The sequence below is a fragment of the Lepidochelys kempii genome, chromosome 23 (genome assembly GCF_965140285.1).
Source record: "Lepidochelys kempii isolate rLepKem1 chromosome 23, rLepKem1.hap1, whole genome shotgun sequence".
Classification (NCBI taxonomy): Eukaryota; Metazoa; Chordata; order Testudines; family Cheloniidae; genus Lepidochelys; species Lepidochelys kempii.
Genome location: NC_136402.1, coordinates 11992359 through 12007092, shown reverse-complemented (window position 1 = coordinate 12007092; position 14734 = coordinate 11992359). Strand labels below are relative to the sequence as shown.

At 41.7% G+C, this 14734-nt stretch overlaps 1 protein-coding gene across 2 annotated transcripts in view; it reads right to left on the bottom strand.

The window, feature by feature from the left end:
* Positions 1 to 14734, bottom strand: part of LOC140902132 (butyrophilin subfamily 2 member A1) — a 28134-nt gene that overhangs the window by 7268 nt on the left and 6132 nt on the right. For both annotated transcript variants that reach the window (XM_073321863.1, XM_073321864.2), the window contains 7 exons: positions 13973 to 14047; positions 11508 to 11786; positions 9169 to 9267; positions 7356 to 7382; positions 6222 to 6248; positions 4911 to 4937; positions 2778 to 2804 (listed from right to left, as the gene is read on the bottom strand). In XM_073321863.1, the coding sequence (XP_073177964.1) occupies positions 2778 to 2804; positions 4911 to 4937; positions 6222 to 6248; positions 7356 to 7382; positions 9169 to 9267; positions 11508 to 11786; positions 13973 to 14045 (559 nt within the window). In that variant the 5' untranslated portion in view covers positions 14046 to 14047. The remainder of the gene's footprint in view (positions 1 to 2777; positions 2805 to 4910; positions 4938 to 6221; positions 6249 to 7355; positions 7383 to 9168; positions 9268 to 11507; positions 11787 to 13972; positions 14048 to 14734) is intronic.

The window sequence follows — 14734 nt, the reverse complement described above, 5'->3', positions numbered from 1 at the left end:
AAAATACATTATGGAGGTAGTTTCTGGGAGTGCAGAATGCATTGATCTGCGGGTAGTGAACAAAATTTGACAGATATTTGGCTTTCACAAACACTTAGGCTATTTCTGTTCTCATGGTAGTGAGTACATACATTTCACACCCAGCTAGCACGGGTATAAATAGAGGTGTGGTCAGTGAGGCACTGTTTAGGTTAGTAAAGACACTCCAGAACCTTAGGATATATTCCCTACAGGGCTCTCCTCATGCCCAAGAAGTTCATCCCACATCTGCACTGCTACTTTTAGCAGTGAAGTTGTAACACCGACAGACCCCGGTCAGCAGCGGGCGGGATCGAACCTGGGACCTCTGCTGCTAAATGCATGAGCCTCTACTGCATGAGCTAAAAAACACATAGCTGTTAGCTAAGGCTGTAGAGCAGCCTCATTAATCTCTCTCTGTAAGTGGTCTCGGTGTCACTAGATGGGACAGAACACGACACCCAAGAGGTGTGTGGGTTACATACTTTGCCTAGCTGAAGAAGTGCATCCCAAGCTTCAGAGACTTCCCAGTCGATATCCCAGATGAGCCCCTACTTGTAACACCGTTAGACCCCGGTCGTCAGCAGGCGGGATTGAACCTGGGACCTCTGCAGCTAAATGCATGAGCCTCTAATGCATGAGGTAAAAACCATACAGCTGTTAGCTAAAGCTATAGAGCAGACTCATCAATCTCTCTCTCTCTCTCCTCTCGGTGCCACTAGATAGGACAGAACACCACGCCCAGGATATGTGTGGGTTACCAAGTGTCTCACTGCCTTCCCGCTGCCAGAACCTTTCACTGCCATGTGTAGTTACACACAGCAGTGCAAACACAGCCTGCTTTTCACTGTGGTGTGTAGCTACATGTATCCAACACACCACCGCCAGCACAGACAATGCCTTAGTTTTATGAAGGCCAGGAATTAAAACAGTGCAGTTGCAGCAATAATGTCACTCAAAACAAACAGCCACAAATGAGATCTAGAGTGCAAGAAACACTCATAAGAGCAGGAAAATATGGACTTTATGGTATTGTAGAGAAACAACATCACTGAATTACCTGTAATTTAGATTAATGAAAACAATAAATCAAGAAAGAAAAAAGATAAAGTCTCCATGTGTGAAGTAAAGCGTGTTTCTTCTTTGTAACATGCTGAATTTTTCCCAAAATGCCCCCTATCCCTGTATATAAGACTCCTAGAAATTTCAAAACTCTGCTACATAGATACAGTAAATTCATCGCATTTATCCCGTTTATTTACAGTTAAGTCCTGGGGCAGAGGTTCTCTGCATTTTTGTCTGCCATGAAGGTGCCTATCAACAGGGCATTTAGCTCTTCCTATAGTTGGTCATTTGCTGTCTGAGATCATAGAATCATAGAATATCAGGGTTGGAAGGGACCTCAGGAGGTCATCTAGTCCAACCCCCTGCTCAAAGCAGGGCCAATCCCCAATTTTTGCCCCATATCCCTAAATGGCCCCCTCAAGGATTGAACTCACAACCCTGGGTTTAGCAGGCCAAAGCTCAAACCACTGAGCTATCCCTCCCTTCCTGCCCTTTAGAAGATTCACCTTCTAAAGTAACATTTTCACCTATATCATCTTCAAGCCTGAATCATCTTCCTCCCCAGTAGTGATATGGCCACACCATTTGAAGTCAAGCCCTTTCTTTGTCTTATCCCCTTTCCTTGTCTTGTGACAGTTGATCAATTCATTTCTCTATTAGCGCCACTCTTGCCTTTTCCAGCTATGTCTCTGATCCTAGTACATTCCTGAGAACACTTTTATTCCATTTCCTTTCTGCCCCATAATATCATACAGGTGTCGGCAGAAAACCCTGGCAGACATGTGGAGCTTTATCCCTTTATGCTGTGCTGCTTTTCAGACATTCCCTTTGTGATATCTGTGCTAAGTCAAATTTAGTTGGTAAAAAGAACAGGAATACTTGGGCACCTTAGAGACTAACAAATTCATTTGAGCATAAGCTTTCGTGAGCTACAGCTCACTTCATCGGATGCTCTAATAAATTTGTTAGTCTCTAAGGTGCCACAAGTACTCCTTTTCTTTTTGGGGATACAGACTAACTCAGCTGCTACTCTGAAACCTTTGGTTGGTAAGTGACATTTAGCAATGACCTTGCTGGAGTTTGGTGAAAGTGTTTTAGTTATTATTAGGTTCTTGAGAAGCAGAAAATAAAATCTTCAGGTTAAATTTTCATGTTTGCTGTGGGTCTCAGATATAGGTGGTAAAAAAAGTTTAAAAAAAGTATAAATTTTTTCAAAATATATCTAAACTTAAATTAATTTTTTTATTGTTGAAAATCTCAATTGATCTCAACAGGATTGGTTGAAACCCCCTTCCCCCACCAAATACATTTTTGATGAACATTTTCATCAGAATTTTTCTTCATAAAACCCACAACATTCTGAAAATTTTATCCATCTCTCGTATAATCATTTGTGTATAATAAGCTTATTTTGTTAGTTTGTAGTGTTGCTGTAGCCGTTCTTGTCCCAGGATATTAGAGAGACAAGGTGGGTGAGGTAATATCTTTTACTGGACCGACTTCTGTTGGTGAGACAAGCTTTTGAGCTTACACAGAGCTCTTGTCTCTTTCACCAACAGAAGAAGGTCCAAAAAAAGGTAGTTACCCACCTGTATCTATTTTGTTAGAACAGCCAGCTCAAAACAAGCACCCATGCTGAAGACTGAAAGAAATCTCTTGAGTTTTAAATATTAAATAGTGAGAGATGGAATTACCTTGTTGAGAGTTTTGGTGCTCAGTGTCTGCAAAATAAAGAAACAGAAGAGGTAATCTCAAAATAATAGGCAGAGGGGTTAGATTTTCATTTGCCAAACCCCACACTAAGATATATGACAGTGCGAACGTTTTGTCTGAGATTTGTAGAGGTACCTAAGGAATCTGGACATTCAATTTCTATTAAAATTAAATCAGGCATCCAAACACCACAGGCAGCTTTGAAAGTCTCAGCTTTCAGATTCATAGCTGTATATAGGCCTTTAAGCATGACAATCTCCCCATCTTTTTCTAACATTTGCAAACAATACACACATATGGGGTTTAGCAAGCTTTTGCAGAGAGAAATAAAATAAAATGTTCCTTTAGAAATAGTGTCCTGACAGCTCTCACAGTTTATTTGTTTATGGTTCCTCTAGCTACACAACCACAGTCGCCACAAACTCCTTTATTCCACCCAGACACACACAGCAGCCTCAAAACAGCTCAGATTAGGCCTGTTTTGACTCATTTCCCAAACCCATCATATCTGAATTCATCTAGGTCAAAAGAAGCCAGTGTAACTGCTCAGATCCATCAGCTGCTTCCCTCTCCCAGTGCTAAAGGGGAAGCTGCAGTCTCTGAAAATGTGGGTTTCAGCCTTTTCTGTGTCCTCTCCCACTCTGTCCTCACTCCTATTATTAGCTAGTAGAGCTGGGTGGGAAAGCCTGTGAGAATGTTCAAGGTTGTAAAAACTTTCCCATTCTATTGGGTCGAAACCCTAGCCCTATTGAGATTTCACACACGCGCGCGCACACATAGACTCACCCTGAGGTAGCCAATGGCATAGTGGTTAGGGTCCTCTGCTAGGATGCAACAAATGCAGCTTCTAGTCTGTATTCTGCCTACTTCATACCAGATGAGTGTCCTAACCACCAGCCTATTGACAGTGGGATCTCTCTGGGGTTTCAACCAGAAAATGCATCTTGGACCTGAAAAACTTCTCTCAACTAAAGCTTTGTCAAAACGGATACACTTCCGTAAAAAGTTTGGGTTTCAGTGAACCAGCATTTTCCAATGAAAACTCTTCACTGGAAAACTCCCAACCAGCTCTGTTAACAAGGGGCATGGAAAGAGTCAGAAGATGGGGGAAACTGGAACCCAAGCGGTCAGTGATCTGGAGCCTGCAGGTTTGCTACAGAGGCCCTCCTGTAGCTCGTCGGAGGGGACCCCAGACTTGAAGAAACCTGTCAGACTAGGATTTAGCTTACAGGTTGAACAGTCTGGGGGAGAGCTAAGTGATGTTGGGGATGGAGGGGGGCATGGACAAGGCCTTTGGCAGTGTGGCTGGGGTACTCAGGTGGTGAACAAGGTTGAATATGGTAAAACCCAGCATTGTTCCAGTGCCCTGCTGCACAGACCAGTTCCCTGGCCCCAGTGGGCAGCTTGGTTTCTAATGGGAAAGCCATTTTACTGAGTCACACACATTTTCTTTTTTATAACAAATCTTAGTGGAGATTTTCAATGGGACTTTTACTTCTAAATCCTTTAGGTGGTTTTGAAAACCTCACCTATAATATGTATGGGATCTAAATGTCACAGGCAGGTTATTAGGCTTTAAATCACTATATAAATCCTACAATTTAAAGGGGAAATGTGGCTGAGCTGGGTGAGAGCAGGATTCAACCTTTCAAATGAAATCACCAAGCATGAGAAATTCAAACCCAGCTGGAATTTTGGGGGGAAGTTATTAATGCTTGAACAAAGGATTTCATTGGGATTTTCAAAAGCACTTAAGGAGTTAGGTGCCTAATTCCCATTTAAATGCAACAGGTGGTAGAGGTGAGGGAGTAAGGAGCCTAAACACCTTTGAGGATCTGGGCCTGAGCAATTTAGGAGCGCAATTCTCAAGGAAAGTCAGTGGGGCTTGTGCTCCTAACTCCCTTGGATCATCTTTGAAAATCCAAGGCTGAGTGCTCAACTCCCTTGGGCTCCTTTGAAAAAAACTTTGAATGGAACAACTGTCTCCCTCTTAACTGCAGCCTCTGTACCATGACATTATAATATTTGGACTTGGACTTCTTGACAGTTCTCCTGGCAAAGCATACACTTACCCAGAGCAGAAAATAATTAGTTGAGCTAAAATACACTCTTACCCAGTTCTTTTGTGAGAAGTCTTATTTCTGAAAGAAAACATATTTCAGAATTACAGCGGGAAACACACATTAATATACTCTAGTTCTGAGGCTTTTATCAGATGCCTCCAAGCTTTCTATTTAGAACAATGTAAATTAATTATGGATCTTTTATTTCCATCTGGACAGGAAGTGGTTGAATTTAACACTATAAGCCAGATTTTCAGCTGATGTTAATCTATATAGGTCCAGTGTTGGAGTAAATCAGCATAGCTCCACCATGAAGCTTCATCAGTTTACACTATTTGAGGATCTGATCCCTTAAGGGAAGGGAGACTTTTCTAACATTCAAAACCCTTTGTCCTTTTCCCCCATTTGATGGCAGTTCAATACTGACAACGATCCCAACTCTTAGGACTAATGAATTTCTCTTCCAAACCAAGTAACATTAAGAAATTAGTATGCAGTAGTTAGATACAATAGGTAGAAAAATGGATGCCAAAGATAGATAAAAACCAGAGACAGATGTCAGAGCTGGTCTCATGCCAGCAGGTCACATTTGCAAACAATTCACAAATACTAGGAGTCTGGTTCAATTTGACCATATTTAAAAACTTTCATATTTGTGACTAAGCAAAGCTTCAGAGGTGGCCAGCACCATTCAATTAATTATATGAATTCAGCATCAAACATGTATTTTACCCAATCAAGCTTTTTAGAATGCTTTACTTATCAAGTCTGCAATACAAACAAAACCGTGTGACTTGAGTGGATACAGCTGAAATACTGTATGCCAAACACCCAATGCTAGGTAAAGGACTTTCATAGACTGCCAGTTCTTCACTGGGAAATTCTGGCAACTGTTTTCACATACAGTAGAGCCTCAGTTTTACAACCACCAATTTTATGAATGACTAGTTATACAAACCATTTTTCCTGATGGAGAAAAATAATCACATAACAAATGTGATGTTAATGAGGAACAAATCGACTTTCCTTCATATCCTGATGCCTTATGTACCCTGGAAATTGCTTTCCAGTGGTGTAAAGGTCAAATAGAAAGCATTGAAGTACGCCATACTGCAACTTATGCACTGGACTTACTGTCATTTTGACATGTTCCATTTTATTAACTTTTTGATTTTATGAACTCTTCAATCCCCGATTAGTTTGTAAAACAGGGAGTTTGCTTTATCAGGTACATTCACAAAAATCAGAACCTGTTGATGAGTAATTCCTTGATTTTATCATTTGTCAAATACTATTTTTCACCAGATCTGATAGATGTACAGAAATATTATTGAAAGGATACATAACATATGTTATAGTTACCGTCTTCGATGGATTTCTTGTCATTTACTGCACACAGAGAGAAATATATTACAAACCTAGAGATAATGATTAGTGCATTAACAGCTAGTTTCAAAAGGTATATAAGTATTACATTAGAACGATGTTAAAAGAAAGTTCAGGTTGTGAAATCAAGCACTCAGAAGTTAGGAAATTCTCGAATTAAGGCTGCTGGAACAACCTTAATTCAAACTCCTTTGTGCATATGACCTATGAGGAAAGGTTGACAGAATGGGATGTGTTTAGAGAAGGGGAGGCTGTCAGGGGACATGATAACAGTCTGTAAAAGGTTGTTATAAAGCGAATGGTGATCAATTGTTGTCCATATCCACTGAGGGTAGAACAGGGAAGAATTGGCTTAGTTTTCAGAAAGGGAGATTTAGTCTAGATATTAGCAATGACTTTCTAACTCTCACGATAGTTCAGCACTGGAACAGGTCACCAAGGGAGGTTGTGGGACAGGTTAGACAAACACTTCTCAGGGATGGTTTAAGTAAACTTGATCCTGTCTCAGTATGGGGGTTGGAGTAGATGATCTCTAAAGATCTCTTCCAGGCCTACATTTCTACAATTCTATGCATTCTGACACGTTTTGAGGACAACATATAATTTCTGCAAAATTTTTGTTTAGTCAGAAAAAAAAGTTTGGACAGAAAAAATTTGACCAACCCTAACGTGGACAACTTCATACAAGAGAGTGTGTCCCATGGAAATCTCTCTTCCCATTCATGGTAGCACAGACTACCCCTCCCATGAAATAATACCCCTGTGGCAACTTCAGCATTGGAAAGTACTATTAGGGAGGTATTTCATGTGTTTTTATCTGTCTTTTAATACAGTTTAGCAGCTAGGAACAAGCAGGAAAGTCAGCTAGCCTGTTCTCTGTGGACCATCAACAAGTGCCCTGCAACATTAGCAGAATCCAGCTTTGGAACTGCTGCTAGAAGTTATTTTAAGACAAATGTTAAACTTTCAGGGCCCACCACTGCGAACTGAGAGTAATCAACAACATAGAGGAGAATCAACCCCAGGGTTTGTACTGTGCAACTAACTAGTAATGCTTAATACTTACACAATACTTGGAGATGAGTAAATATTATATTTATTGGGACTTACCAGCCTGAGCAGTTGTTTCATTGTTTTCTGGAAAAGTAATTAAATAAATAAAACAATGCTTCTTTTAAAAGGAGACAATTTAACTTCATATTATGGTTCTGTGTGCTTCACAGCAGTCATATTTCATAGACCGCATAGGACTGGAAATGTGTGATTTTTCAAGTAACCATCACACAAGTCAGATCTGATCCACACTAACAGTTAAAACTAGTGCTCAAGAAAAATGGGCAACTCCCGAAGGCTGTGATGAATGCAGTAGCTGTTTGGTCAGCTAGATGAAAGCAGTGTTTCCACTCAGTCCATTTCCTTGTGCACAAAGCCCTGTTCAGTGTCACAAGTTCTGAAGAATGGTTGGGATTTACGATATAGTAACAGGTAATACATATGTTGTAGTTGTGTTTTTTCCTTTCCTACATGTTGTTCGACATCTATGTGCCATGAGACTGTCTGTAACTGTCTGTTCTCATGTATTATCATTGCCCAAATGTAATAAAAAGGTAAAAAACCCAGCATAGTGGTCAGGGTCGTCTGCCATTTTGTGATGCCAGGAGCCTGGTGGTAGAGAGGCTAATCATGCAGAACTCTTACACTTGTTACTACATGAAGGGTTAGATTCACAAAGGGACTTAGGCGCTAACTGCCACTTTAGGCACCTAAAACCCAGAATCAGGCTCCAGTGGGATTCACTAAACCCCTGCTCAGCTGCCCCCAAACCTGTTAGCACCTAAACTCATTCAGCGCCTACATTTTTGCAGTCAAACTTCCCTCAGCACCAGGGAAAGATAGACGTTCCTCTGTCTACCTTGCATGCAGGACCCGATCTGGTAAGCATGTTCAGAGCTCACCTATTGGATCAGGCCCTCTCACCTGGGATATGGGAGACCCCTTACTCAAGCTCCGCCCTGCCCTCCCTGCCTCCACATGATGGAGAAATAGGATTTAAACAGGGTTCTGCTACCTCTCAAGTGAATGCCCTAACCAGTGGGCTATGGGAAATACTGAGATGGGGCACACTCAATCTCTCCCGCTGAAGCTGTTCCACTTTGGATAAATAATAATAAAAAAGTCATTGGAGTGGGGGGAACTCATCCTTGGGTCTCCCATTGCTCCAGTGAGTATGCGCACCACCAGGCTACAGAGTCATTCTCATGCTTGCTTTATCTCTCTGGCCCAATGATCCTTTCATTTTTTAATCTACAGTGCAAGAGCTTCAACAGAAAAGACTGAGAAAGGCTTAAACCATGGCTCTCCAATTTGCCACATGAGTTCAATAGCCACTGGGCTAAAAGTTACAATGGAGCTCCTCCCTCCAGCTTATTGCTAACATGGCGAAGGCACATGACAGCCAGAAAGAACTTGGAGCTGAGAATGATAAGCAGAGATAGGTGCCTCCCTGAAGCCTGTATTTAGGCATTTATCGCCAAGTGAAGGGCAGGGCTCAGCACACACCCCTTGGCATGACACCACCCACCGGCTGATTCAGGTGAAGATATATGTAGAGGACTGGCTTGTCTGAATCCCATTCTGAGGCACCTACCTCTCTCCATTCACTATACAGGGAGCCTGGGCACCTCACATATGCTTTATTAATACCATTGATTATCCAGGCACCTGGAAATTAGATGTTGTAAGCATCCCCTCACCTGTTTCTTTGTGAATCTAGCCCGAACAGCCTCACTGAGCAATTTTGGATGGTTTGCAAGGGGTACAGGCTGTACATGGGAATGTGTCACATCTTCTACCCAAGCTCTTTCATATCACAGTGTTTAGACTCTTTAGTGTTTGCTGAAATAACATGAATAGGAAAACGTACTTTTCAGCTTATAAATCGCAGCGATAACCAAGGCTATGCTAATCAGCAATATCACAATGAAGGCAGTCATCCATGGGGAGGTGGCAGGGAAGAAAACATCTGCAAAACAGTTCACAGTGTCCATTATTCTCTCATGTCATTCAACTTTTTCAAAAAATGACAAAACTAAAGTAAATCTTCATGAGAAGCAGGTGAGATCTGAACTCTCTCTAGGACACATTGAAGGCACTGTCTTATGCATGAAGGGGTGGATTTGCATCGAAAGGTTATGCAGTTTTCCCCGTGATATTGTGAATAGTTGCTATAGGTCCCAGACCCATCCCTCCTGAGAGTAAGAAACACATACATCAATGTATTATCAGGGTAGATTCATGCATTCCAGAGAAAGAGAGGGTGCCTTAATGAAGACCTCCAGTAACATCCAAAGATAGGCTATAAACACTCAAGGTGGGATCTTCAAAAGCACTCAGTATTGGCCTGACTCTGTCCCAGTTGAAGTCACTGGTAGAACTCCCATTGATCTGAATGGGAGGAGTTATATCAGTACTGAGCTTGTTCTTGAAAAAAATATCTCCAAGGCCTTAATCATCAGCCATGGAAGGCAATGAAAGTCTTTCCATTGACTTCAGCGTGCATTGGATTTGGTCTTTAGGATGAGATTTTCAAATGTGTCCAAGGAATTTAGGAGCACTGCTCCCTTTGAAAGTCCATGCTTTGCTCCTAACACCCAGAGGCACTTTTGAAAATTCCACGATGAGATACTATGCTGATGGTCATGAGAGAGAGATTAGACCATCCCCTCTGGAACATTCCCACACCAGCATCAACATCCTGGACACAGCAATCAGCTTCAACAATGGAACCCTACAGACAACTATATACAAGAAACACATGTATCACAACACCTACCTCGACAGATTCAGTAAACACCCCAAACACGCCAAGAAATCTGCTATTTACAGCCAGACATTCAGATACCACAGACTATGTTCTGAGGAGAAAGCCTGAGGTACACACCTTAACACATTTAAATCTGCCTTCACTAAACAAGGACACTCCACAGAAGTAGATCACCTCATGGACCAGGCCACCCAAATACCCTGAGAGAACCTGGTTCAGTATGGAAAAAACCCTTTGACCACACCCACTGTCACCTACCAGCCCACACTGGAACCCATACGGGATATCTTTAAATAGTTACAACCCAAACTCGATGGGAACATCATCCTGAAAAAAATCTTTCCTGAATCCTCACTTTTGGCCTTGAAACAAACACCCCAACCTCACCAAGTTCATCAACAGAAGCAAGCTCCCCACAGACCTGGACACCAACTTAAAGCGGCACCAGACACTGCCACAACAACAGATGAAAAGTTGCAGACATATCACCACTGCTAGACGATCAATACCCATCACAACACACCTTTCAAGATCCATGGGTCCCACACATGCCTATGTGGTGTACCTCATCCAGTGCACTAAATGCCCCAATAACAACTATGTAGGTGAAATGAGACAATCACCGTGCTCTCAAATGAACTCACTCAGAAAAATCATAAAAGACGAGAACACTGTATCACCCATGGGCAAACACTTGTCACAAAACAATCACTCCATATCTGACTTCTCAGTCCTCATCCTCAGGGGAAACCTGCACAAAACCTGCAAAAGACAAGCCTGGGAGTTTAAATTAATAACTTTGCTAAACTCTAAAAATCATGGACTCAGTAAAGACACTGGATTTATGGCTTATTACAACAATCTGTAACCCACTAACCCTCTTTCGTCTTATGACTACAGAGCTGCAGACTACCCATGTTACCTTGAATGATCTCTTGCAACAGGTGTTAACTCCGTATGCTAAACAATCTGTTCCACATTGTATTTAGCTGAGACACTCTGAGTACCTTTTGGACCTCTGTGTAAGCTCCAAATCTTGTCTTTTTCACCAACAGAAGTTGGTCCCATAAAAGTTATTACATTGCCCACCTGGTCTCAGAGAGAGAGAGAGAGAGAGAGATGGCATTCTCCATCAGTCTGTTAAATAGTGAAATTGTCAAAAGACACTGCTGCCCACTGGTGGAGTTAATTTCTACCAAGCAACTGCACACGTAGGACGGGTTATTGTTAGATTTATTAATAACAATACTTCAAAGAATTTTACTTTTTACCTATAGATACTTGTAAGTGGTGGTTCTGTGTAAAAAAAAAAAGGAAAAGATCAATGAAGATGATTTCTGGAGGAGCTGGGAATTGTGTTCATCTAAAAGATTTGGAATCATTTTGAGACAACCTGTGTTTTTTCCTCCTGGAAGACACTGATACAAGTTCTTATTTACCTGCAATTACAACTGTAGATTCGGTTGAGGTCTCTAGCACGTTATCAATTATGTTACAGGAGATGGCATTGCCAGATCCTGATTTCAGAAGGATCGAACTTTTGGCACTAGCCTCATCTGTGTTGGAGGTTGGGGTGATTGGACTTCCAGTAAGATTGTGTCCTTTACTGTCTGTCCACAGCACTTGCACATCAGAAAACCTCCGCTCAGAAAAACAGGTGACTCGGATCCCATTGTCCTCATAATTGTCCAGGACAATCAATGGTTCATGGCTGTTACCTATAAAGATAAGAGACACATAATTTGTTATGGGGTCCATGCACTCCCAGTGGTTTGTCTATGTCCCTCTCTGCAGCTATAGTTTGTGAAGAAGTTTTGGAATTACGTGGTCCTGACTTGGCTGCATAGTCATGGTTCCAACTTAGATTCAATTGTGGGCCTTTTGATATGCACCTCTGCCCCTAAGTTTGGTTAGGAAAATTGGCCTGGCCTGAAAATGGGAAACTCCACTCTGAAAGTGAAGGAGGATAGCTCTCCATAGTCTGCACAAAGGTGGTCAAACTGTATTTGAAATAAAGGCCATTGAAGATTATCCGGACGTCAAATGACAATCAACGGTTTACTTCTCTCTGGCTCTCCCCAGCTCCAAAATGACTTGTTACTAGAGCTGGGTAGAAAAGGGTTTTCCCATCTTGGGAAATGTTTAGGAGTCTGAAATTTTTATCTCTGCTAGAAATGGGGAAAAATAATATTCGGGGGGGGGAAATGAAAATGTTTCATTTTGATCATTTTCAAATGTTTTATTTCGATTTCATGCAATCGTTGTAGCTGTTTCAGTCCCAGGATATTACAGAGATAAGTTGGGGGAGGTAATATCTTTTATTGGATCCAGTTCTACTGGTGAAAGGGACAAGCTTTCAAGCTTACACAGAACTCTTCTTCACGTCTGGGAAAGGTATTCAAGGTGAGTACTTCTGTTGATGAGAGAGACCTGAAAAAGAGCTCTGTGTGCCTTGAAAGTTTGTCTCTCTCACCAACAGAAGTTATTAATAAAAAGATATTACCTCACCCACCTTGTCTCGTGCTTTGATTGTGACTTTTTTGAGGGTGGGGTAAAATTTTTGTTAGTCCAATGAGGCTTTAGTTTCTAAACACTGAAGTGATTTTGAATCAGAAAACTAGAATTTTTCATTTTGAATATGTCAAAATGAAACATTTTTCACAATTTCAAAACTTCTGTCTGTACATTTTTTTGAATTGGTAAATTTATTGAAACTGACGCTGGTTCTTGAACAGTTTGAGTTTCGATGAGTAAGTACTTTTCAACAATAACAACAAAGTGTTATCAAAAAATTCCCAATGAGCTCTACTTATTACTACCTTTCCAACTTTCCATATATGTCAGTGTCCTTGAAAATAAAATACAGGGCTACACTGAAGAAAATAATGTGTAAATAAACAAAGTTAGTGACTGTTGTATCTAGATAAGAGTGCATTTGAGAGAGAGAGAGAGCACGTGTCTTTCTAATTGCTAGTTGAGGATTAGAGAAACTATAAAGGTGCATGCAAGATATAGCAATCCTGTTTTTAGCTTAAGTGACTCCTCCTAGCCAGTTGGGCTCCATCTCATATACTTCTTTCCACTTCTTGGAAAGGAGAGGAGCAAAGGGTTCAGAGATTCAGGAGGAGTATCTCTTACACATACCCTGTACCACTAACCAGCTGGTAACCACTTGGTCTGCAGCACATTGCCTGAGAGGGCTGTATAGCAGACAAAGAGAATTAAACTACCTACAGTGCAAACTGCACCACATAATGTGATACAGTTCAGGGCTCTACTCATTCTTTGAGCTTCAGAGAAAAAGGAGAGGCAGCTGGGGACTTCATGAAGTTCTTAACTTCCACATGAATCTAACAGAAAAAAAGTCCATGAAATTAACAAACAAACAATTTCCTTAAATGTAAGTCAGTGTTTCTATGTGTTACGTTCACAGAATACAAATAGTGAAATTAGATAAAAAACATAAAATACTCTTGCTGGAAGGTTGCAAGTTTGCACTATGTCTTAGAATTCAGGATGATAATACACAAGAACCCAAAAACACACAGAGAGAAAGCAGGCTGCTCCCTGAAACACAGAGGCCCAACAAACCCCACCTTGCTCCAGGCTGGCTTTCTGCAGACTGCCTGCTGCTAGACCCAGATCCCACACTTCCCTACAGAGCCTACTGCCTGCAAGCAGGGCCAGGGAAAAAACCCTGAAACTCAAAGTGATAGCTTACAATTTTAACTGATTTTCAATACCCCCACCATTGAACATTAAAGACCAGCCAGGCCTCTAACAGTATGAAAATGAACAGTTATGGGAAGGGAGATAAAAATTCAGATAGGCTCACAGTTTCTGAAATTAGTGTGTGAGTGCAAACTATCGCTGTGCATAACAAAAATAAATACAGTGAATTTACCTGCAGTGGAATGGAGGCCCAGCACTAGCACCAGCATCTGAATGGCTGCTGTCCAGGGAACTGAGAAAGTCATTGCTATGAAACAGAAAAGCACATCCTGAAGACCCAGATATGAATACAACAGAAAGAAGGTGGAAGTTCAATAACAAGTAACACAAACCCCACGGCACCTGGAAATGGGAAGCACAAGAGGGCTCTGAGTTCAGAGACCTCAAATGTAAAATAGCTCAGTGTACATGAAAAGGAGGATTATCACAGGGTGACACCAACTCTATTTTTAGCATGGCAGTGCAAGTCCCATTCTGACGACCTGGGCTTGGAGACTCGCTGCCAGGGCTGTGTAGATATATGGGAAAGAGGCCAATGCCCCCGTGACTAGTTGGCTGTCCCTAGCTGGAGTTAAGAGAGACTACCTGGACTTTATGTAGGGAAGAGTCCTGGTCAGCTGGGGAAGTGAACCTGCAGAGGGTGGACGGCTGTGTGGGCCCTGTCTGAGCAAGAGACAGGGAGCTGCTTCGTGCAGGGAAGTTCAGGCAAGGAGAAGTGGGCTGCTGCCTAGAAATGCAGGCCCCCTGAGCTCAAGGGGAGAGACCAGAGAGCAGGGCTGAGAAACAGAGACCTCAGGAAGGACAGGCTGTGCCCAGTAGGAGACTGGAGCAGAAGAGACTTTACTTTGGGTTTGACTTTGCTTTGGGTTTATTTTGTAGTAAATATACCAGTCCCCAAGAAAGAAGGTTGTTCTTGAATATAAGTCTCTGTGGA